Source organism: Ascidia mentula, chromosome 1 (genome assembly GCF_947561715.1).
Source record: "Ascidia mentula chromosome 1, kaAscMent1.1, whole genome shotgun sequence".
Classification (NCBI taxonomy): Eukaryota; Metazoa; Chordata; class Ascidiacea; order Phlebobranchia; family Ascidiidae; genus Ascidia; species Ascidia mentula.
The window spans coordinates 17,533,178-17,557,636 of record NC_138566.1 but is presented as its reverse complement, the minus strand read 5'-3'; the positions used below and the strand labels follow the sequence as shown (position 1 = coordinate 17,557,636).

Here is a 24,459-nt window from a genome sequence, read left to right as displayed (position 1 = left end):
ATCGAAATCATGCTTTCAACAATCCGAACGCTTCATCGTTGGCGGGACGAATAACTATGGTGATGTACCGATGTCACAACTTATGACGTCATTAAATTTTCCACGATAATTGTTGTTATCAATCAGTATAAGTATCAAAAACCTGGGCCACTAAACATCAACATTCATGTTAGTAAAAACAAATACAGCAGCAGATTATACTCCCGCATAACATTTCACTTGTTTACCAACCCACTCGCTCGGGGATTCGAACCCTTAACCCTTGTACTTTATTTTGTGAAGGCAATCCGTTGTATATAGGACTGATTTCTGTCTTGTTTTCTTTTGATAAAATTTTGGAGTGAAAGACGAGATATATTATTGTGTTGTGTTTGGGATTCTTAATTCACTGTTGTGGCGCCTCAAGTTTCGATTTTTTGACAGAAAAACTTTCCATTGTTAACATGTATATATTTCATCATTGTGTTTCTGATAAGTTTTGTCGCAAATTTATTCTGGATAAGTTTGAAAGAAACTTCATAACTTCGCACAATTTAACCGTGGTAGATGTTTGTTTTCAATGCACTTCATGCGCACCAATAAATTCTGTAAATAAAACAAGTGATGCATCATGATTTCATCATCTTCAAATAAAGCAGGGAACCTTTGTCGACTGTGTGAACTCTGTTGACCCCCATTTACCCGTTACAATTTAGAAAACATTTATTTGGGGATGTCCCTAAATGAACCTCATCACTAAAACTATAAGGGTTTGGAAAGTCCTGTGGAACCCCCTGGATACGTCACTGAGGAGCCTCTAGATACGTTACTGAGGAGCCTCTAGTTACGTCATTGATGAGCCTCCAGTTACGTCACTGAAGAGCCTCTAGATACGTCACTGTGAACCCCCTGATAGGATACTGTCCCTTTAGGGTCCCCAGACCCCCAGTTAAGAAATCTTGCTGAATTTAAAGTTCCATTTTTTACCGTCGATCCGTTGTTAACTCGACTGGAACAAGTGCTATGATCACCTTGAATTCTCAACGGGTACAAATGATGACCTTGGGGTCCCAATATTAAACAATTTTGTTTTTGCGTCGAAATCGGCTTCGCACAAACAAATTTGCAAAATACGTGATTGCAACATCCCGACCAATGGATACGTAACAATACACCGTTGTGACGTCGTGAGGTGAAACAATGGGATTTTGTAAGCCGAGCGAATGAGATTTGTCGTTAATTGCCTTCTTTCATGAAACGAAACTTATTGAAGAAACAAAAACAGAATTGATTCGATCTGCGGAGAAAACCTGAGACTTTGGAAAGCATCGGCGATCTTAGTCCGGACAATCAGAGTTTTGTCCCGACTTTTGCTGTTTAAATCGGATTTCAATTTTGGATCAATCAGAAATTGGGGTCAACAGAGTTCACACCGTCGACAAAGGTTCTCTGCTTTATTTGAAGATGATGAAATCATGATGGATGACTAGTTTTATTTACAGAATTTGTTGGTGCGCATAAAGTGCATTGAAAACAAACATCTACCACGGTTAAATTGTGCGAAGTTATGAAGTTTCTTTCAGCCTAAACTTATCCAGAATAAATTTGCGACAAAACTTGTCAGAAACAAAATGATGAAATATATACATGCTAACAATGGAAAGTTTTTTCTGTCAAAAAATCAAAAGTTGAGGCGCCACAACAGTGAATTTAGATTCCCAAACACAACACAATATTATATCTCGTCTTTCACACCAAAATTTCATCCAAAACAAAACAAGACAAAAATCAGTTTCTATGTACAAGATATCATCAAGACTGAATCTTTATCACCAAACTGAAATGTTTTAAACACCCGAGCTGATACAATCTGAACACAATCTAATTAAAAAAATATTAATTTCTACAAAGAATGTTTTAAATGACAGGCATTGCTTTCTGAAATACTTAATATTTACCACAAAAAAATTGCCCGCGAGATGGCGCGAGTGAGTCGCTTAGTCAGTGTTTCTCAAATTGGGGTATGCACCAAGCTAATGGGGCACGGGAGGTTGATTACAAAGACTTTACTATTAGATTGTTTGGGAATGCAAAACACAAATGTATTGGATTCTGGTGGGTCGTGACTTATTTCCATGGATAATTGTCATGGGGTTTGGGTGGAAAATGTTTCTGATTCAAATCTTCGACCAGTTGACTTGAGAGATGTTAGAAGCAGAGGTGGATTTTGTGGATGTTGTTGGTTTAGATGCGTAATAATTTCCACACGTCATACTTCTCACCATTGGGTGCAGCCAGAGAGCTCTGACGTTGTCTTGTCTCGCACAGTTTAGGATGAAAATCAGAAAACCCTGGTGGGAAAGTGATTACAGCGGATCAATATCTACCTCTATACTCAATATCTTTATACTCAATATTTTGATATTCAATATCTTTATACTCAATATTGTTATGCTTAATATTGTTATACTCAATATTTTTATACTCAATATTTTGATACCCACTTTTTTGATTGGTCTCTTCGTTCCCCTTGTTAAAACACGTTGGAAAAGTCCCTACTCTGCATCCTGTAATGCGCCCACACCTAATTAGGGGAATCACCTGGAAGACATTGAAGATGCAGAAGATCCACGAGGTGAATTCCAGGTAAATCTTATTGTCAGCTGCCAACATGAGGAAGCCGAACAACCACGTGACACCCAGCATGACAACGAGTGTCACGGCAACAATCATGTCATGAGTCGTTGTGCGTTTGGCGGCAGAAGACTGGATCTGCATTCATAATATGACGTCAATGGTGGTGACGTAATGTTTATTGTATTTTTTTCTCTACTCGTTGTGCACAAAAAGTTAAACCACTATTTAGAAAGAAAAGGTTCGGTGTCACTATAGCAACGTTGTCACGTGATCTCACCGCTCCCCGCTTGCAGGTGAGGTGGACTATGATGGATGAGCAGAAGAGAAAGTTCGCTATAGCGAGTATCCCGACAGGGATTATGAAGGAATATCTGAAGGAGAGAGTCTGAAGCCAACACATATTGCGAGCTCTGTACGTGGATTGGAACAGAGGTTGCCTTGCAAACACGTGTGTGACGTAAAAATGGGCATTCATCCCTGTTAATTAAATGGGAACTGTTATATAATTACCTATTTTAGGTTGTAGAGGATCAAAGTGAAACAAGGTTACCCCTGCTGTCACACCGACTACCACTAGAGGCAGTACATACGAAAACAAGGCAGCAAATTTTCACGTGTTCTTGGACTTGAGGGCTCAGGTTTAATGACTTGGGCTAATAAAAGCAACGAGTCTTTGTCGTTATCTTTAAACCTAAAACATTTATTACCCAACGATGCATTCTGGAATATTAACTAGGAAAGTATTCTAAGGTCAGTAAATATTACGTAGACAACAATGGTATGACTTAGATGACGTCACGCGATAAATTTGTCCCAATGTCGGGTTTGTTTCAGAAAACTGCGGGAGGTGCAGTTTGTTGATGTCACCATTCAATATAAGTTATATATATGTGTGTGTTTTATATACAACTTTATATATAACCGAGGCATTCAGGTTCAGCGATAAAGCAACTCGCATAACAGGACTTACTTTTGGCGCAAGTCGGCCCACCAAACCCGACCGGACAAGAGCAGTTGTAGAAGTTCACGAATTCGTTGCAAGTTCCACCGTTCGTGCAGGGATTGGAGGAGCACTTCTTGATTTCTGAACATTATACATCATGTTATCCCTGTCCGGGGTTCGACCTGCGACCTTCAGGTTTGGTAACAACTGGGATGATTGTAGTTACACACTTTGTTGTGAGTCCCAAGGCATAGTTATGTGACACCGTATATTACAGTTCGTTTTGTTGCGATTTGGTAAAACTATGACAAAGTCACAACTTCAATTTGGTGACAACTCGAATCATAACACCACGTCCTACGTGGATTACAAACAGGGAACCAGTTTTTTACCATTTCCACAGTCGATTCCATCGTATCCAGGCATGCAGTTGCACGCATAGGTTGTTGCAGTTCCGTTAACGCAGGTTCCTCCATACTGACAAGGTTTGTTGTAACATTGTCCGATATCTGGGGACGAAGACCAGATTCGTCACCTTGCGCTCAAAAGCATCACCATGAAGTAACTCTCACGTAACGTTATTGACTGCTTCAATACACGGTTGCATTACCAACGTTTCTTTGACAACAAGATTTTAAGACGAACTAATTGTTACGTCTTCATCACAAACAATCGCTCGGATTGGCTAAACTGAAACACGTGACGTCGCCATTAAAATACAAAAAAGCCTCAAATTTTTTCAAACATTTTCACTTCTTACAATTTGAGCAGTTCTTTCCATCGTAACCGAAGATGCAGGAGCAATTATAATCGTTCACCAAAACTCCTCAAGTCCCTCCATTCTGGCACAGATTTGGGGCGCAATCCCAGATATCTGCAATGGAACAAAAGTTTGTCAAACATTTGTTTGGAAAAATATCTGAGATTTTTTTGAGGGGAAATGCTTTGAGCTTCTGATGTGTTTCAAAAACTTTGTAGCCCGTGTCACAACTGCAGTAATCAGTGTTGATTGCTTGTGTACAGGGTGATTAGTATGACGTAATATCACGTGACGCGCGAACAATTCAGGCATAACTAATAAGTGTTTACTGTGGTTAGATGTGTTTTTGAGTGGATCGGATTGGTTGACGTTTTACCATCGCAAAAGTCAGTTTAAATAAACCTAATCGCTTCTTAGCCTCGCCGGAAACGCGTCCTTTGTGATGTCACATGGGCAATGAGGTGAGAGAATGCTCGGATTGTCCACGATTGATTATTCTGCAATAGGTTGCGATCCGATCGTTAATTTAATAGTTTAGTTTATGTGGGGTTGGGTTAAAGCGTGCAATGCTTGGCTTTGATGAAGTTTGTTGTGTTAACGTTGCCTTGGTGATCACTAACGTCATAAAATAAATTAACCCCAAACAACCGACAAGGTATCGGCCAAAGGATTGTTGATTGGGCGAAAAACCTTCTTGTCCCATCACCAGAAGCAACCGAACCCATAACCCCTACTTATTACGCCATAATCCCTACTTTCGCTTAAATGGTGATCTCCAGTGTTGCCTCCATGTGAGGAGCAACCTACACCAACTTAAACGTCATAAATTCTTCAGGGAAATACACCCCACATTCATTTTAATCACTTTGATACTTAATATTTACGTAATATTACTTGGTAGGGAATTGTTGAAGATGAACGAAGTTGTTGGTTGCGTAGTGCAGTTTTGAGATGTTACACCGTTCTGTGTAGAACCTGCATAAGAAGATTGACCCGGTCTTCTGATGATTCGAACATTCCCTCCTTCGTCTGGAAAACACGGTTAGTACCTCAATTATTCCTCGGATTCCTGCAATCCCGCAGAATCCAGGAGCTTCCTCAAATTACATAGTTTATGACGTTTTGGGATTGGTTTAGATCTGTCTGTGATTTTAGTGTTAAAGCGCGTCGGCAAAATCGGTACAAAAGTGCTTGAATATCGGGGATTGAATCATCAATGCGGCCTTCGACGGCTTTTCTTTTGTGCAAACGAAGCATTTAAAATTCCAAGTTAGTTTGTTTGTTTTATGCGAAACCGAGAATGCGCTTGATTCATTCATTGTAAAGTTTAAAGAGCGAAAGCTGTAATAAACGTTTTTGGAAAGGTGTTGCCATAGTTCATTTAATTGCTATAGTTTTTTTCATTGAAGCTATTGTTCCGAATAAAGTCAGCTTATTTGTCCACCTGGCTATCATTCAGTTTTTTTCAGCGTATCAACCACAGTTTATTCCTACCGTGAAATATATTTGGTGACATTTGATGATTGCAACATAATTCTTATAGAGATATACCAAAGGCGCCCTAAAACCTTTGGTATATTTTAAGGTCGTTATCGGTCAGGGAATATCAGATGGCAACACTAGGTTTGAGTGACAGGTGCTTTGAAAATTAAAACCACTGGGCTTGGATTTAATTCCAGAAACAACCTCGACAAAAAAAACAAAATGACTCACCAGGTTTTTACCTGTTTAATGAAACCTTGTTGATAAAAAATATGATGGAACCACTTTTCTTTGACGAAACTCATTGGAGCGTTTCGTCGTACCAGAAACAATCTATTATTCCTGACCAGGTTTTGTGAAATTTAAGAAGGAAATTTTGAAGAACTGCAAGGTGCAGTTGGCGGACGATAAGTCAGTGCATGCAGTGTTAGAGCGGTAGCGTCAATCACAACTCGAAATATTCCGGGAATTGAAGACAATCCAGCCGTGATTTTTAAACAAGGGCGTGAAATTGCAATAAAATATTTTATGAGTTTCTATTTTGATTCAAATGACGTATTTTGCGATTCGAACAGACAGATGATTTTCGTCACAATATATCATATTATAAATATAATTATTACGTCACAAACGTACTTGTGATGATGCCAGCGTGAATGGCGGCCACACAGATAGAGGATGAGCTGTCGTATGGTCCGGAGCCACAGAGTGCCTGGCCTCTGCAGTTGGCAGGGCAACGCAGTGTCGTCACTCCGTACTGGGGATCTCCCGTAGTTTCACATGTTGCTACGTCACACAATATTTTTGAGAGATTTGAAGATTGTTTGAAAGATTTACAAACATCGGAAGAAATTGAAAGACAAACAAAAAAAGCAGCGAATAAACAGGACAGACAATTTCGGGGGAAACTACGATCAGATATCGGACAAAAATTCTCATCAAAATTACCTTCGGCTACTACTTTCTCAGTTGTAGCGTTCATCGGAAAAAGAAGCCGCTGTAGAAACTCTTGAGGCATCTCCAGCTATTTGCAGTAACTGAGCATTGTCCACATTTGGACCAATGCCAATGATGTACACGGTAACGTTATTAGCGATAGTAAGGTTAACACTGCAATGCAATATACCCCATTTTGGTAAACGTGTGTGATTAACTTTCAATTGTATTTTCAAAAATTGAAAACCCACCACATTAAGCATAGGCTATGGGTGCACAACTCAAAAAGTCAAGGAACTTTGGTGTTAATGATATATACTGCATATAATTGGGTTCATTATGACTGTATATAAATTTTGCACAACATGTGTATGGGTGCAGGGTGCAAAAAAGGCAATTAGTCACATTCGATGCATGAAATTTTCCCAACGTTATCACCACTTATCAGTTTCGGGACACAATCTTGAAACGATAGAGTTGTTTCAATTTTTTTGGGGGGAGTACATGAGCTGGTGGGACAGCTTAGGGCGACGCCAAGTACTAGAAGGTTTGTGTCAGGTTGCCCAAAATTCGAATGTAAAGCATCCTATAATACTTGCCTTGCAGCTAAAGTATTGCTGTCAATCGCAGGATAGTCAGTTGTCACAAAAAAGAACTTATTTGAATTGGCGTAATTCACCGATTCCGCGAAGTCAATCTGCGTAAAATATGCAATAAAAAATATTGAATATGTTTTTTGCAAAACAACTTTTAATTTATCAATGTTAAAATATGACAGCATGAATTCACATGTGGGGCAAACGTAAAATGTACGAAAAAAATTAAACTGCCTCGTCGAAAAACGGAACTCTGGTTACATTTGCTTCGTATTGTACAAGCACACTCACCAGAACAGCTCGCTTGATTGCTGTTGAGGTAAACGTGCTCGAAGCAAGAAGGTGGGGCATGTTGTCGTTGACGGCAGTTTTGAAACACGTCACATCGGTGCAGTCACCCAGTTTTGTTGGATATTGATAGAAGGAATCCGTACGGTAATTGATGCTAAAATAAATGTATCGTATAGCCAAAATGTGCTACAGTTTTGTACGGTATCTTTGTGGTCGTTTACAGTCAGTATAAGTATATTGATTATGAGCCGATAGCTTAGCGTTGCACTTCATAACTTTTGACGTCAGTAATAAAATTATGAGTACTTTGCAGCGTCATTCGTTTGGAATTGTGGTCGTGTGACGTAAACCGCCTTTGATGTGTGAGAAACTGTTTTGAGAGAGTGAGAATGTGCCCGCAATTGCATTACAAAGTCGCATGTTGGACAACGGCGCAGCTGGAAGCTGTTTTGATAAGAACCTTTTCCAGTGTTCCATCATTGGGGAAGTTTTTGTTTGACAGGGACACTTTATCTTAAATAATGCCCCAGAGACTTATCCACATGATATTTACGAAAACACTGCCTTTCTCTCACAATATCGCACGTCACGTGACTTCCAGTTTATACGGTAACGCTTTCGCCTTTCTGACCATTCTATTCCATTCTATTCGATTTTATTCTATTCCATTCTATGATTCGATTCTACTTTGAACAAGACTAATTTTGATTTCGAACAATAAACTATAATTTGGATTATTCTGCCTGCCCGCATCTCAGCCGAGAGCACAGGCGAACAGATAATTCAGTGGCAACTAGCAAACAGGTCAGCCGACCTTCATTTAAGACTCATTGCGCTAGCATCATTGAGACGAATTTCCAGGGAAGCTGACTATTTAGTTTTTGTTTTATGAAGGTATTGTTTTTTGAATGTCTAGGCTCGTCTCCAATTATTGAATCATTACATTCTGACGTATTGCACACTGATTATGAAACAGTAAAACATGTTTCGTATCTGTTCCGGTTACAAAATTATCAAACTGTACAAGCCGAAAGATAGACCTGGCACACTTGACTGCATTATTTCAGGCCAGAAATTAACTCCAGCCAAAAAAGGGGGTGGTCGCAAAATATCAACTAATCACTGTAAAACGTTCGATTACAAGTGCGGAACTGTGCTTAGAAATTGCAGCAAGGCGATCTTTTATTATCAGTTAAAGCCAATACTTACCAAGCAGAATGAAAAAAATGAAATATATACAAGTAAAAAAGCACTAAGTGTCATATACGTACATGCTATCTGTTCTTAGTCAAGCTATATGCAACTTTGCTCCAAGCATAACGCGTCACATGATAAGGAACAAATCCAATCCTAACTTTGGCCAGTAATGATCGGACGTTGACGTTTGACAAAATATCATATGGTCATTTAAAAAAGGGGCAAGATCACACAGCTGGGAAACTAATTTTTGTAGAGAGCAGCAAATACTTGGCAGTAACAATAATAGATTCATAAAAATTGACATAAAACACATCAGTGAAAATTCTCAGTTTTTGGCCTTCTATTAAACTGTCGTTTGACTGCGAGTAAGGTGTCAATATTTATTTTAAGGCATATGAAAAAAGGTTCGAAGCCGAATAGGACTACATATAGCATACATTTACAATACACAAACGTCACAAACAATGAACCATGATGCATAAAATGTATTCATTATTGTAGAAAGATAGCAGCAAGAGCGCTGACCAGATGAACCCAGTTGGGCCCCACGAGCCCCACGGCACCTGTATAAAACAAAAATAAATATTGAGCTGCCCTAACAAAATGTTTATATCAACTTGAAGTGATGTGAAAACTGAACGAGCAATAAACTACCTGAAGTGGTTGTAAGCGGGTCAGTTGCACTATTTGTTTTACCAACTGCCATTGAATTAGTGTAGGTTGGTGTTGCATCCACTGTTTTGGTTCGGTCGGTAGGGTTGTCCGATTCAGTTAACTTGCTTGTTGTCGCGGTCCTCGTTATTGGCGTGGTGGTTGTCTCAGTTGGTGCCACGTTTCTTGTATTTGCTTGCATGGTGGTTGTTTCGGTCGTCATGGTTTTTGTATTTGTTTCCATTGCCGTTGTATGTGTCGCATTGGCCGTAGTATTTGCTTCCATAGTCGTCGTGTCTGTAGCCAAAGTCGTTGTATCTGTAGCCATGGTGGTGGTGTCTAACGGCATGGTTGTAATATTTGTTGTCAGGATAGTTGTATCTGTAGACATGGTCGTGGTGTCTAAAGCCATGGTTGTAATATTTGTTGTCAGGATAGTTGTGTCTTCCGCCATGCTGTTCGTTGTTTCTGCAGCCATGATCGTTGTGGTTTGTGGTAAGGTCGTCGTGCACACTGGTGTATTTAAAACAAATGATCACCAAAACACATAAACCTTATTTGTACAAAATACTCTTTATTAGATGTATCATCTTTATTTTATTTAACAGAAGATTTACCTTGAGCAATAATTTTCTGCAAGGTAACGTTCAGGGTCTCTGAAAATTGGGAAAACGAAGGCGCTATGGAAACTCTCGATGCGTTTCCAGCTATTTGCAACAACTGTGCGTTGTCGGCGTTTGGGCCGATGCCAATTGCGTAAACTGTGATGTTGTAGGTGAGAGCGAGGTTAACACTGGAAAGTAAAACATACGGCTTTGCAAAAGGGGCTTCAGTGGGTGTTTTCGAAAATTTAATATCACTGATGCCCACTATCAATTGTTGACCAAATATGGTAGCGATCCACAGTCTGCGAAAAGCAAGCCATTGCAGTTTTGAACATATAAGGGATTATTAGTGTGAGTGCCTTTGCCATCAATATTTCTCAAGTGGTTCATTTGGCAACAACCTAAAAAGTTTGTACGACTACTATACGGCAAATAGGTTTGGCACCCACGCACAGGTGCCGCTAAATTTAGTGACAAAAGATTCAGGTGAGCATAACTAATGGAACACAGAAAACGTCTGACCTTTCAGCTAGACTTCCAGAGTCAATCGCAGGATCATCAGTTGTCAAAATCAGGAACTTCTTAGAATTACCAAAGTTTGCGGATTGAACAAAATCGATCTTAAACAAGAAAGCGGTTAAATAATTGTGTAGCACCAAACTATAGTTGTAACGTATAGTGGAAACCATTGTATAGGTTGGCATGAATTGCTCCCTACGACTGAATACGTTTTGGTAAACAACACTCACCAGAACAGCCCGTTTGAGTGCTGTGGCGGTAAACGTGCTTGCCGCAAAAAGGTGGGGCATGTTGTCGTTGATGGCAGTTTTAATGCACATTAAATTGGTACAGTTTCCCAATTTTGTAGGATTCTGATAGAAGGATTCCGTGCGGTAGTCGATGCTACATTATACATAGTAAACATTTTCAGTGAATACGTTTATTTTGCTTGATTCATATATATTGAATGTACGTTAGTCAATTGCGGTGGAACGTAATCAGAATACATCGATTTAGTGCAAACCTTTGCATTAAAGTCTGAACAACTGCTGAACGACTTAATCGTGCCCTCGCACGAACGGAATAGAAATAAAAACATCCAATAAGTTGTATGGGCTTGGTACACCAGATTCGCCAATGTCAGTTTGCTTCCTTACATGATGCCAGGCTTGGGCATTAAAAACTTTATAGGTATCGTACAAGATAACTGAATTAAGGTTGTCTTGAACTTCTATGGGATTTGCATATTGATGTTTTTAAAGCTAATACCATTCGGGTGCATTTGTAACACGAATTTTTGATTCACTTTTTAACGATGCTTACTTTCTAATGTTTTGATTTCCATATTGAAGAATAGCAGCGTGAAAGTTATTGGACAAGGGTAGGAATTCAGCAGCAGAAGCAAAGGCCGCTTTGTATGCTGCAAAATCATCGTTAGAAATGGATGAGGTGCTGTCCACCACAAACACGATGTCCACGATCTGCGCTGCAAAGTAGACACGTTCACAGTGTTAATCGACATTAATCCAAATGCCCATCAAGACTTATTCGTTCAAAACGATTATTCATTCCACCAAGTGATACTGATGTTGATTTTAGTAGGCGAAATATATATTAAACGACGCTGTATAACAAACGACTTGCGACAACTGTTGAAAAAATCTGTCACCAATTTTTAGTTGTCCATTACGGTCAAACCTAAACCATAACTTTCATTTGCGGGTTACAAGCTACGTAAGATAAACCGTTTATACTTGGTAAAGCTTAGTTCAATAAAAAAGTAGTCGTACACTTGGCATAATGTCATCTTTGGCGTAACACATGCCAAATTTTGTCATACGCATATGGTCAATATTTCGAATATATTTCATATAAAAGGAAATGTCAAGTGCACAGGTACACTCACCGCACAAACTACATTCCAGAATTAAAAGCAAAACCGATGCTCGTCCAGCAAAGCCGCCCAGCATCGTCTTGTCAATTAAAGTCGCAAGAGTTCAAAGGAAATTAAGTGGAACACACCAAACAAATCATGCACGCAAACCTAAACTGAACAACAAAAGCAATATTAAATACAACATATTGTGATATGTTGATTATTAGCCAAACTACAAAATGCTGTCGACGGATACAAATAATATAACGTTTCACACACTATTGTTACGAAATATACCGTTAAATCAATTCCAGAATTTGGGTACTTATTTTCGAACGTTTTTATTACTTCTAGTTCTAGTTAGTTACACCTCGCCCCAGCAGTGTGAGACTTCTGTCATACTGCCTTCCAAACCTGTATTTTGTGAATAACGTGTGACAGCTTGAATGGCGATACATGGTAATAATCTGTCAATCATACAAAACATCCTGTCTAAACTTACAGTATCTACTTGAACACAAACATCGCTGCTGCAGGGAATCAGAATTTGTGTGAATGTGTCGTACAAACCTCTGTCGCAGGTATGGAGTTTGTTGTTTGTCACGCTCTGGCTAATAAATGAGGGTCGAAATTTAAGTCACAACAGTCACAGTACACACTTTTTCTCTGTATATTTTAGTATATTGGAATCACGCTATTTCAATGGGCAATGATCCCTAACAAAGTACAGCAAGAGTTAAACATTATAATGTTTTTTTATTACGACAACCTCCCAGTAAACATGCTAATCTTCTCAGTCACGTACTTAAAATTATACGATCCAAGTGACAGTTGAACTAACTGTCAAGGTGCTGCTGGCATCATTATGAAAACATTTATGTTGTTCTATTCTTTGTCGTTTTTCGATGTGTAAGTTGTTATGCATGATCAAGATAATTTTAGCACCAGATAATCCTTATGTGTGTGCATCTCTTCCGTAAAATTACGTTAGGTGAAGATTTATTCAAACCCATCTGGTTTGGTCGTTGGTATAAAACAAAAATGCGGCCAACGCGAATGCGCGATGTGTTGCACGTGTTTATAAGATACATGCTGCTTTGACGGTACATTTTCCGGAACGTTTGAACTGCCATTGAACAAATACTCCGATTCATGAAGTAGGTTAATTTCAGTTTAACTTTTCCCCATATCATACTGATGATCATCACATCGTGATTAAATTGCAATTTCCAGGTCTGTTCGTGTAAAATCATACAGGATAACTGGTAACAAGGTGATAGCTGATTTTTTGTTGAAAAATTACGCAAAAGTGCTTTATTGCGGTTTAACCAATATTTGAAGTGTGTGTAAGGGTTAGTTGGAAAACGTACTACAGGATGCTAATAAATCCATAGACCCGAACAATACGACCGGTTTTTTTTCCGAAGATGTCTCCTGTGCAATTGGTACAATATCTTGCTTTGGATATGCTATACATAACACTCAATAATTGCTATTGTATTGTAATACATCCAAAAGACTCTAAAAGGGGTTGCGTGTTGGTTTTAAATGAAAGCCTTCATTGTTATTGGATGGTCTGACAAGTAATAAAAGGAAACGACCGATGCGTCGCATACTTGACTCAACGCGGACAATGTATAGTCGTTGTGTCTGTCGTCACATACACTTCGTTTTATTTAATTTATCTCCTGCGTTGTTGGGAGTTGGGCCTGAGCATAAAAGCAGCTGTGATAATGGATAAGTCACACGCACGTTACCCTGTGCACCAGTAAACAAAAAGACGCACAACAGACGCCGAAAGTAATTTAAGGACTTGTACCATGTTCACACAAAGAGCCTTAGCACTCAGTCCCTTTCATTGGCTATGGATATAGTAAAATGATCTTGCGGCGTAAGATCTTCCAACACGATCTTACAATGTTTGGATAACATGTAATGGGAGCAATGTTTTTTTGTCGTGTGGGTAATGAATATCACCGTGTCACCGCTTCATTATTGAATGGGTTTCTTCTAAATAAAAGTTTGACAATTGTTATTGCTAAATGGCCTTACACCATGTTTCATGAACAAGTGGAGACCTTGCTAAACTTACCAGCACATTATTGTGTTTGCAACACCTACACCATGACTCAACCTAATGAGAGCGATCACAAAACTGTACTGTAGGCAATACTGCAAATATATTAAACAATTTAACAAATCGATCGGATCATTGACCACCTTTTTACTCGCATACAATTGCGAACAAAGTAAGCGTGTAAGAACAGAAGTATCCATGCAAATGGTAAGTACCACAATGGCAGGATATTAGGACACAGGCAAACAGTATTAACAAGTTACTGGGAACTACGTGGGTTTAGTTATTTTTGCAACAAATAGTATCCCCAGCAAATCAGTGACACAATACATAAACTGTATGAACAAACTTGAACTTGAGACGGAATATGAACTTTGTTGTTGTACAACACACGAACAAAAACTTTCAACGTAAATAAATCTTTAAAGGACAAAATAATATTGAATACAACAAAAACGCTTTTAAACCATAATAAAATTGGTTCAGGCCATTTACAGAACAATGCAATATATACACGCATTACATACGCTGTTAAAAACTATTGATAGAACAGTGTAAGCAAGGCAAAAATAAATCCAGCTGGACTGAATGATTCGAAGAGCACCTGGAAAATAAATAATGTTTCACGTGATCCTCATATACTTTGTGTTGTAGCACTTCAGTTAATAGCAGGCCTGACAATTTTGGGGGAAACTATACCTGAAGTGGTGTTTGGTTGCCCTGCTGACTGCGTTGTCGGCGTGGTCATCCCGTTTGGTACGGTGATCGGTGTTGTTGGTGCCATGATGGTTGCTGTGGTTAAAGCGTTTATTGGGGATTATCAAAATCATAAAGTTAATATTTTTCAACAGACAAACTAAAAAGGATTCAACAATTTTACGTCTACGTTCAGATATCGGACAAAAATTCTCATCAGAATTACCTATTATTTTCTCTGTTGCAGCTTTCAGTAACGCAGAGAAATCGGAAACAGAAGCCACTTTAGAAACTCTTGTGGCATCTCCAGCTATTTGCAGTAACTGAGCACTGTCCACATTTAGACCGACACCAATGATGTACACGGTAACGTTGTTAGCGATGGTAAGGTTAACACTGCAATGGAAAATACACATTTTGGTAAACGTGTGTGAATAACTTTTAATGTTATTTTCAAAATATTGAAAACCCATCACATTTAAGCATAGGCTATGGGTGCACAACTCACAAAGTCAAGGAACTTTGGTGTTAATGATATATACTGCATATAATTCGGTTCATTATAACTTCATATAAACTTTGCACAACATGTGTAAAGGTTGCATGGTGCAAAATAGGCAATTAGTTACATTCGATGGATGATATTTTCCCAACCTTATCACCACTTATCAGTCTCGGGACACAATCTTGAAATGATAGAGTTTCCATCATTTTTGGGGGGAGTACATGAGCTGGTCAGGCTTGTAACAAATCCTGTTTACAGTTTAGGGCGACGCCAAGTACTAGCGGTTTGTGTCAGGTTGCCCAAAATTCGAATGTAAAGTATCCGACAATACTTGCCTTTCAGCTAAAGTATTGCTGTCATTCGCAGGACCGTCAGTTATCACAATTAAGAACTTATTTGAATTGACGTAATTGACTGATTCCGCGAAGTCAATCTGCGCAAAATATGCAACCAAAAATATTGAATATGTTTTTTGCAAAACAACTTTCAATTTATCAATGTTAAGATATAACAGCATGAATTCACACGTGGGGCAAACGTAATATGTACGAAAAAAATTAAACTTCTCCGTCTAAAAAGGAAACTCTGGTTACATCTGCTTCGTATTTTACAAGCACACTCACCAGAACAGCTCGCATGATTGCTGTCGAGGTAAACGTATCTTCAGCAAGAAGGTGGGGCATGTTGTCGTTGACGGCAGTTTTGAAACAAGTCACATCGGTGCAGTTGCCCAGTTTTGTTGGATATTGATAGAAGGAATCCGTACGATAGTCGATGCTAAAATAAATGCATTGTAAAGCCAAAACGTGCTACAGTTTTGTACGGTATCTTTGTGGTTGTTTACAGTCAGTATATATAGCATTGGTTTAGGTATAGCACTGTTACAAACTCCAATGTCAAGTTACCGAAGTGCGGGCAATTCTGTTTACCAACTTAATGCTTACTTTCCGATATCCTGGTTTCCGTATTGAAGAATAGCAGCGTGAAAGGTACTAGACAATGGGAGGTTTTCAGCGTTGGATATAAAGGCAGCTTTGTATGCTAGAAAATCATCGTTAGTAATGGATGAGGTGCTGTCCACCAAAAACACGATGTCCACGTATTGGGCCTCTGTAAACAAGCACTTCAGTTTAAACAGGTCTTATAATTTTTGGAGGAATTTCACACCTGAAGTGGTGTTTGGTTGCACTGCTGTCTGCGTTGTCGGCGTTGTCATCGTGTTTCGTACGGTAGTCGTTGTTGTTGGTGCCATGGTGGTTGTGGTTGGTGCCATGGTGGTTGTGGTTGGTGCCATGGTGGTTGTGGTTGTAGTTGTAGTTGCCATAGTGGTTGTGGTTGTTGGTGCCATGGTGGTTGTGGTAGGCACAGTAGTGGTTGTGGTTGGTGTCATGGTCGTGGTGGTTACAGCTTTTATTGGGAATTATTAAAATCATAAAGTTAATATTTTTCAATAGACAAAATAAAAGGGATTCAACAATTTTACGTCTACGTTCAGATTTCGGACAAAAAGTCTCAGCAGAAAGTTACCTTGGGCTACTATTTTCTCAGTTGTAGCGTTCAGTTCTGCAGAGAAATCGGAAAAAGATGCCGCTGTAGAAACTCTTGAGGCATCTCCAGCTATTTGCAGTAACTGCGCACTGTCCACATTTAGACCGATGCCAATGGTGTACACGGTAACGTTGTTAGCGATAGTAAGGTTAACACTGCAATGCAAAATACCCCATTTTGGTAAACGTGTGTGAATAACTTTTAATGTTATTTTAAAAATATTGAAAATCCACCACATTGAGCATAGGCTATGGGTGCACAACCCAAAACGTGAAGGAACTTTGGTGTTAATGATATATACTGCATATAATTCTGTTCATTATAACAGTATATAAATTTTGCACAACATGTGTAAAGGTTACAGGGTGTTAGGCAATTAGTTACATTTGATGGATGATATTTTCCCAACATTATCGCCACTTATCAGATTGGGACACAATCTTGAGATGATAGCGTTGTTTCCATCGTTTTTGGGGGAGTACCCGCATGAGCTGGTGGGGTTTGTAACAAATTCTGTTTACAGCTTAGGAGGGCGCCATGTACTAGCGGGTTTGTGTCAGGTTGCCCAAAATTCGAAGTAAAGTATCCGACAATACTTGCCTTTCAGCTAAAGTATTGCTGTCAATCGCAGGATCGTCAGTTGTCACAATTAGGAACTTATCTGAATTGACGTTATTAGCCGATTCTGCGAAGTCGATCTGCGTAAAATATGCAACACAAAAAGAATTTTTACAACTATACAGGTGTATACACTGTTTCGACATGTGAGGTCTCATCAGTGCAGCTTGTAACCGTGACACATGCCAGCTGGTAGACTAGCAGGCACACAGATTTCAACTTTGTGGTACCTTTCGGTCAATCGTCGATATGTTAAGTGCAATCCGAGCCGATAGCGCTAATGGATCCCAAACTGTTGTTTTGTTAAAAGTTTAGTACCCAACATATCGACGATTGACCGAAAGGTACCACAAAGTGGAAATCTGTGTGCCTGCCAGCCTACCAGCTAGCATGTGTCACGGTCACCAGCTGCACTGATAGGACTTTACAGGTCGAAACCGTTTGTGCACCCTGTCTGCAGCTCTCAGTGATTATTATGGCTTGTTTGCACATGCGTTGGTTTTATTTTTCGCAATATAAAATTTTCAATTCATCAATATTAAGACACGAGAGTCTGAATCATTTTATTCATAAGTGGGGCCGTTTTTTAGCACAAAAAGCTGGACAAACGTAAAATGTAGGAAAAAATGAAACTGCCTTGTCTGAAAGCGGTTATATCTGCTTCGTATTCTACAAGCACACTCACCAGAACAGCTCGCATGATTGCTGTAGAGGTAAAAGTACTTGCAGCAAGGAGGTGGGGCATGTTGTCGTTGACGGCAGTTTTGAAGCACGTCACATCGGTGCAGTTTCCCAGTTTTGTTGGATATTGATAGAAGGAATCCGTATGATAGTCGATGCTAGAATAAATGCATTGTATAGCCAAAGTGTGATAGAGTTTTGTACGGTATCTTTGTGGTCATTTACAGTCAGTCTATATAGTAGCATTGGTTTAGGGATAGCACTGTTACAAAGAAGTGCGGGCAATTCTGTTTACCAACTTGATGCTTACTTTCTGACATCCTGGTTTCCGTATTGAAGAATAGCAGCGTGAAAGGTACTGGACAATGGGAGGTTTTCAGCGTTGGACATAAAGGCAGCTTTGTATGTTAGAAAATCATTGTTAGAGATCGATGAGGTGCTGTCCACCAAAAACACCAAGTCCACGTTTTGGGCCTCTGTAAACAAGCACAGACACTAGTTGCTAGTTTATCATAAACTACATCATCGAAGCAGAAACACAAACAGGAACAAACCTTAATGCTTCAATTTATTACTTTAATACTAATACTGTATTCTTTTTGAGAGAATACTGGATCACAATTGTTACGTAACAGTTACACGTATACCTACCACAAAGACAACAAAGTAAAATGAAAACCGATACGACCGATTCGCCAGCAAAGCGACGTAACATATTTCTCTGAAACTGCTTTTGAAACTGTTGAGTTGACTAGGGCAAAAACTTCGAAAACGCAATCTACAAACAAGAAGGAGTTAACAGGTAACTGTGCAAAAACGTATCAAGTGTAAACACAGCCAACAAACATATAAAACTCAACGAGTCTTTGTCCAGTTGCTATTACTACGTTTACTTCTAAGTTAACGCCTTTGTCCTATACTTCTTTCTGGTATCCTTGTATCGGCAAAAGTAACAACCTTCAACGCGCAGACCAACAAGACTGTCGCTATATTTACTACATCACACTATACGTCAGACATTGTCATGGCTGACTGGTGTTCTTTTTTCCTCTCCATCTAGCAGCTCCGATATTCAATCTGTTTTTTTTTTCAGCTAAAATCACCGCCGGCCGGTTTAGTTTCAGCGAGCAGATATGTGCGCAACGCCCTTGTTTCAGGGTTTTCACTTAACTTTAACAACACATTAGTCTTTGAAAGACCAAGGAAAACTTTTTGAAACGTCAAGTCCCCATTTGTGTTGTCATTGCGCGTTCCAATTGCTATGCGCGAACAACACCAAAGCTTTCAATGATGTTTAAATGATTTTCTTGCATAGATAACGTTACGTATGTCTAAAAACTATAGATTGAGACCCATTCAGTTTCCTTAGAACAGCGGTATCTGGGATAACGACCGCACATAACAAACACAGTTAGCTCAAAAGAGCCGTTTAGCATATGTGTGCGAAGAAAACAACAGTTTCACAAACTTATTTGTAATAATGTAACGAATATGCATCTGGGAGTGATGGACCAAGTCTGTTTTTACTTACGCTTGCTTTTCACTCAACCCAAATTCAAAGTCTATCGCAATTAAAGCAATAAAAAAATACAAATTTGAGTCAGTATTGCAACATTTTTGCGGTCTCAAATCATCACCTAATGTACTACTTATCAGCCCTTGTAAGTCGATTTGACATCATTACCCCAACGGATCTCATAGATATATACCGCTATACAAATCAAACAGCAACATGATGATTTTATACTATTTGTAGGAAAAAAAGCCGCGTCAAAATTATCTCTACTGGATTCAAAGTTCGCTGCAGTCAATGCCTTCACGTAAATTTTTAAGGTAGTGTAAATTTGATAGGTTTTGACACAGTTACACTGTCCTGCTGGCTACTTGAACACAAGCGCCCAGTGAAACCTACACCTTATTTTCGAACATAACATTCATTAGAAGTTAGTGTCATAAAATAAACCGGGTGCAGAGAAAAGGCACATGTTTACAAATGGTACAAATGAAATCAACGCAATAAAACCTGCGAAAATAGACATTGTGTGTGAGTAATTGAACAATGACATTACATTTCCTATCTCCATCCCCCTTGTACCGCAAATGTTACGCAAGACAGTTGACTGTGACGTCACACAATTCTTCGTCGAAGCAATTTCTCCCAACGTTAGCGAGTGTTTATGTCTGTCTGCGTGGAGTGCTTACCACGTTCGCTGTCAAGTATTGTTGAATCAAGTCACCAGACCCTTATCGTCAGGAAGAGGTACAGTGTGGCAATAACTCGAGTTATTTATACTGTTTGTGTGACGCCAAAGCGATAAATTCGATTGTGTAACACGAGAGTGGGCTGAATTCGGTGCTAAACACCAGACTTTATACGAGTGCAGGGGGTAATAAGTATTAATACATGGTAAACGAACACCGTTATTTGATTTATGAATGAAGTATTTCTATCGAAACGTCGGTGCCCCTTACAATCTCAGGTGACCTCTAAAAACAAACGGAGCAGTTTTTACTCTCAAGGTCCGTGGTATAACATCAGAAGACAAAAAGTGGTATAATTTTTAAAAAAATTAAGCTAGGTTTTTCTCCTGTAAACTTGGTTTGTGTTTGTGATTCATCCTAATGTACAAGGAAAAGCGTCCGTCAACGTTTTTTCCACAGTACGGAAATCAATTACTTCGCTGGAATGTAAATCTCATCCTTCCATAATACCTTGCAGTTACATGCATGAAAATACAAGACTGACCTATGCTTATTAAAAACGAGGCTCTGGTCACTTATTCACTGCATAAAACCCATCGCGCCTGAGCAGAACCTTTAACTTCTACATTACCTTTTTAGGCATAAATTTGGATAACGATAACGTCAATATGGTGTTACTAAATCCCATCAAGCCTATTAAATGCAGGCTACATTTGTTACCAATTTAATCCCATCGAATTTTTCAGCACAAAAATGTCTTGAGAAAATAGTTAATGCCACTCCGCCTTAAAGTTTCTACAGGTGTCATGCAACAGTGCAAAGGATGCGCTGTGTAATCAAATTTACTGCAGAGCGATAGGATATATAAGCACCGTCAAAAAACACCGGCTTTGCACAAAAAAAGTCAGAAGTGCGCGGGAAAAGCAGTAGAATAAATCAATGATTACAAAATAGAATGAGAATTCTGAAAATGATATCAACTCCATCAATTGTAAATTTAAGAATCTTTTTGATACTGCATGCCATTGTAATATGTAGCTTAAAACTTTTTAATATATTTAGTCACGGAACCACATGTCAGGTTGAAATATAAAACGTTTTACTAGGTCGCTGCATAATATAAAAATGTGTCTACAAAAATCTTGCAGCAGTCGAGTCAGAAACCCTTGGTATCTACATCATCCGTTTCGACGGACTTCGTTTCTAAAACTAAAAATCACAAGGGGCGAAGTTGCCCAATTCCCTTAAATTTGCAAGCAAAAAGCGCGTGGAAAGTGTGACAACCTTGTTCCCTGATGAATAAACTGCATTGGGTATATAGGCGTATAAATTGCTGTAAAGACGCGTCGATATCACAGTAAGTATCAATAAGCCCAACCGCACAGAGCAGCGAGAACCACGACCAATGAAATCCAAATGGGTCTTGCGGTGTGTTCACAGCCTGCAACAAGAAACAGAGGCAATTTCATTACACTCTAATTTCGTTTGTTTGGTAGTATTGGAGTACCGTATTTACTCGATTGTAAGCCGCCCTAGAATGTAAGCCGCCCTCGATTGTAAGCCGCATGCGACGGTGTTCAAAAATTAATATAAGCCGCCCTCGAATGTAAGCCGCACGTTAATGTTAAAGACAAACTTAGGTGCTCTACAACAATAATTGTCAACAAATCTGTGGTTTAAAATTGTCAGATACGCTGACAACCTTGTGCGATAAAACATACTGGTACGATGGAGCGATTTGATGGTAAATTTCATTAAAAAACAGAGCGCAGACAAAATATCTGCGTGACATTAAGACAGCACATTGGGGGGTTTTGCAAAGGCTAACTGCTAAATTGTCAGTCCTAGGGGGTGTACAAACAGCCCCGGTGGGGCCCCAAGACAATTACAAGACATCTAATTCTTCATGAATTGTGTAGAGGAGGGTTGGTGGCTTCACTTAATCGCAAATGGAGGTAACTTTCTGTGATTCATTTTTTCACAAAACAAACCTACACTTTTTTCTGCTTTTTTGACCAAAATAATGGCCAACAGAGGGTCAAAATGCCCCCGGGGGAGCAGTTTAAGTAGTTATTTCGATTATAAATTTGGCCACAATTCCTTGCCAAGGGTCCGCACTGACAGAAAATCACAAATTGAACATACTTTCTGTGATTCATTTTTTCACAAAATCAACCTCAATATTTGGGTAGTTTTTCAGCTACATGTACAACAGCACCCTCTACCAATTTACTGCCTGACTATTAACCCTGAAAAACAAACCAAAACTGCCCCAAACACGCTGAAAATCGCCCTGGCAACAGCCTGTTCATCTGCGCTCATTCAACCAAAACACTGGCGCCCATGCATGACCCATTGCATTGTTACACATAATTTTACTCTGTTACGCAGGACAGAGTTCGAGAAGGGCATTTCCCAACCGGGAAAGTCTTTTCCATAGAAATACAGAGATGCGTCCTAAATGATGTAAGCCGCCCTCGAATATAAGCCGCCCTCGATCGTAAGCCGCACAAACGGTAGGTTAAAAAACTTTATAAGACGCGGCTTACAATCGAGTAAATACGGTACTGCAAAAAGTTTGAATTGTGTCAAGGGTTGTTGCAGATTGCAGCAATAAAAGTTTGTTAAATATAATGTTTAGAGATTAACAACAAAGGTTTGTTCTACCTGAAGTGGTAGATGACTGCTGTGTTGCCTGATTGCTACCTGTAGGAAAAACATTTTTTTTAGTGGTTGTCGTACACAACTACCAAAACTACACATAATTTGCGTAAACTCACTTTTTTTATTTGAATTGTTTACATAAATTGTTTTTAGATAATCAAAGAAGTAAAAACAACTGCTTGATCAATAAAACTGGTTGAAAAATAATAATAATAATTGTTTATTGTACCTGAAATGGTGCTGGATGACTGCGGTGTCGGCTGAACGGTAGCTGCGCGACAAACAAATTATTTTTCGTGTAATATTTAAATATGTGCATCTTTACCTTGCGCTATAATCGCGGACAGCGAATTGTTCAGTTGTGCCGCGAAATCTGAAAACGAAGGCGCCGTGAAAACTCTCGATGCGTTTCCAGCTATTTGCAACAACTGTGCTTTGTCGGCGTTTGGGCCGATGCCAATTGCATAAACTGTGATGCCGTTGGTGATAGTTAGGTTGACACTGCAAAAAAAGAAACAGTTAGAACAGCATAAGACTCTTGACTGAATGGTAATGCTCAGCCGAAATAATCGCGTCAGTCGCACAATCGTCAAAAGACATTTGTTGTTTTATGACAATACTTGCCTTTCAGCTAAAGTACTTGAGTCAATCGCTGGATCGTCTGTTGTCAAAATGAGGAATTTCATTGAATTGGCAAAATTTGTTGATCGAGCGAAGTCGATCTGGGTAAAAACGTTTGTACTTGACCATGTTTTCCGCATTTTTTAATATTGAACAACGCTCACCAAAACTGCTCGCATGATTGCTGTTGCGGTGAAGGTGCTCGCTGCAAGCAAATGGGGCATGTTGCCGTTAATGGCGGTTTTGAAACACGTTACGTTGGTGCAACCGCCAAGCTTGGTTGGATACTGATAGAAGGAGTCATGAAGATAGCTGATGCTGCAGTTACACAAAATTGTCATTATAGTACTGTGCTGTGTTTTGCTGCGAGTGTTTGTGTCGTAAACACAAAGGGATCCATATATGAATAGGACACACTTAATTTTCATGCATCACACAAGCTACATTGGAAATAGTATCGGGAAAAACTAAAATAAACAAAAACGTTTTGATGAGTTATGCCTTAAATTAAGAGATGAAATTTACTTTCTGACGTCTTGATTTCCATATTGAAGAATTGCTGCTTGGAAGGTGTTAGACAAGGGAAGGAATTCAGAGGCTGAAGCAAAGGCTGATTTGTATGTTAGGAAATCAGCGTTAGAGATAGACGAGGTGCTGTCCACCAAAAACACCATGTCCACATTTTGTGATTCTGCATGTATCAATTACATTACAGTTTAACTCAAATACACTGTGCAGTTTCATTTGATATCTCATTTCCCCAAATCTAAGTTTAATAACGATATCTTAATCATATTATACAACAATGGTTTTACACTTACCGCAAAGGTTAAATCCCACCATGAAAGCTTAAGCGGGATTCACACCAGACGCGGTTGACGGCTGGCGACG

At 39.2% G+C, this 24,459-nt stretch overlaps 2 protein-coding genes across 2 annotated transcripts; both read right to left on the bottom strand.

Moving 5' to 3' along the window:
- Positions 1 to 8,991: 8,991 nt before the first annotated feature.
- On the bottom strand, positions 8,992 to 9,870 carry LOC145913338 (uncharacterized). The gene is made up of 2 exons (XM_083000962.1): positions 9,479 to 9,870; positions 8,992 to 9,387 (listed from the first exon to the last, which is right to left on the bottom strand). The coding sequence occupies exons 1-2, from the start codon at positions 9,864 to 9,866 to the stop codon at positions 9,317 to 9,319; spliced, it is 459 nt and encodes a 152-aa protein (XP_082857088.1). The 5' UTR covers positions 9,867 to 9,870; the 3' UTR covers positions 8,992 to 9,316.
- Positions 9,871 to 9,881: 11 nt separating this feature from the next.
- LOC145888584 (uncharacterized) lies at positions 9,882 to 24,434 on the bottom strand (the record flags this gene model as incomplete). Its single annotated transcript, XM_082979364.1, has 26 exons — positions 24,390 to 24,434; positions 24,094 to 24,259; positions 23,733 to 23,886; positions 23,572 to 23,669; positions 23,273 to 23,448; positions 23,177 to 23,218; positions 22,951 to 22,989; positions 21,657 to 21,724; positions 21,387 to 21,393; positions 18,392 to 18,557; positions 18,086 to 18,239; positions 17,383 to 17,480; positions 16,762 to 16,937; positions 16,402 to 16,641; positions 16,179 to 16,344; positions 15,858 to 16,011; positions 15,570 to 15,667; positions 14,956 to 15,125; positions 14,733 to 14,825; positions 14,561 to 14,637; positions 12,459 to 12,567; positions 11,404 to 11,566; positions 10,830 to 10,983; positions 10,603 to 10,700; positions 10,093 to 10,268; positions 9,882 to 9,988 (listed from the first exon to the last, which is right to left on the bottom strand). Coding segments are annotated over exons 1-26 (3,171 nt in total), but the record flags the coding sequence as incomplete, so codon positions are not given.
- Between the last annotated feature and the right edge of the window lie 25 nt (positions 24,435 to 24,459).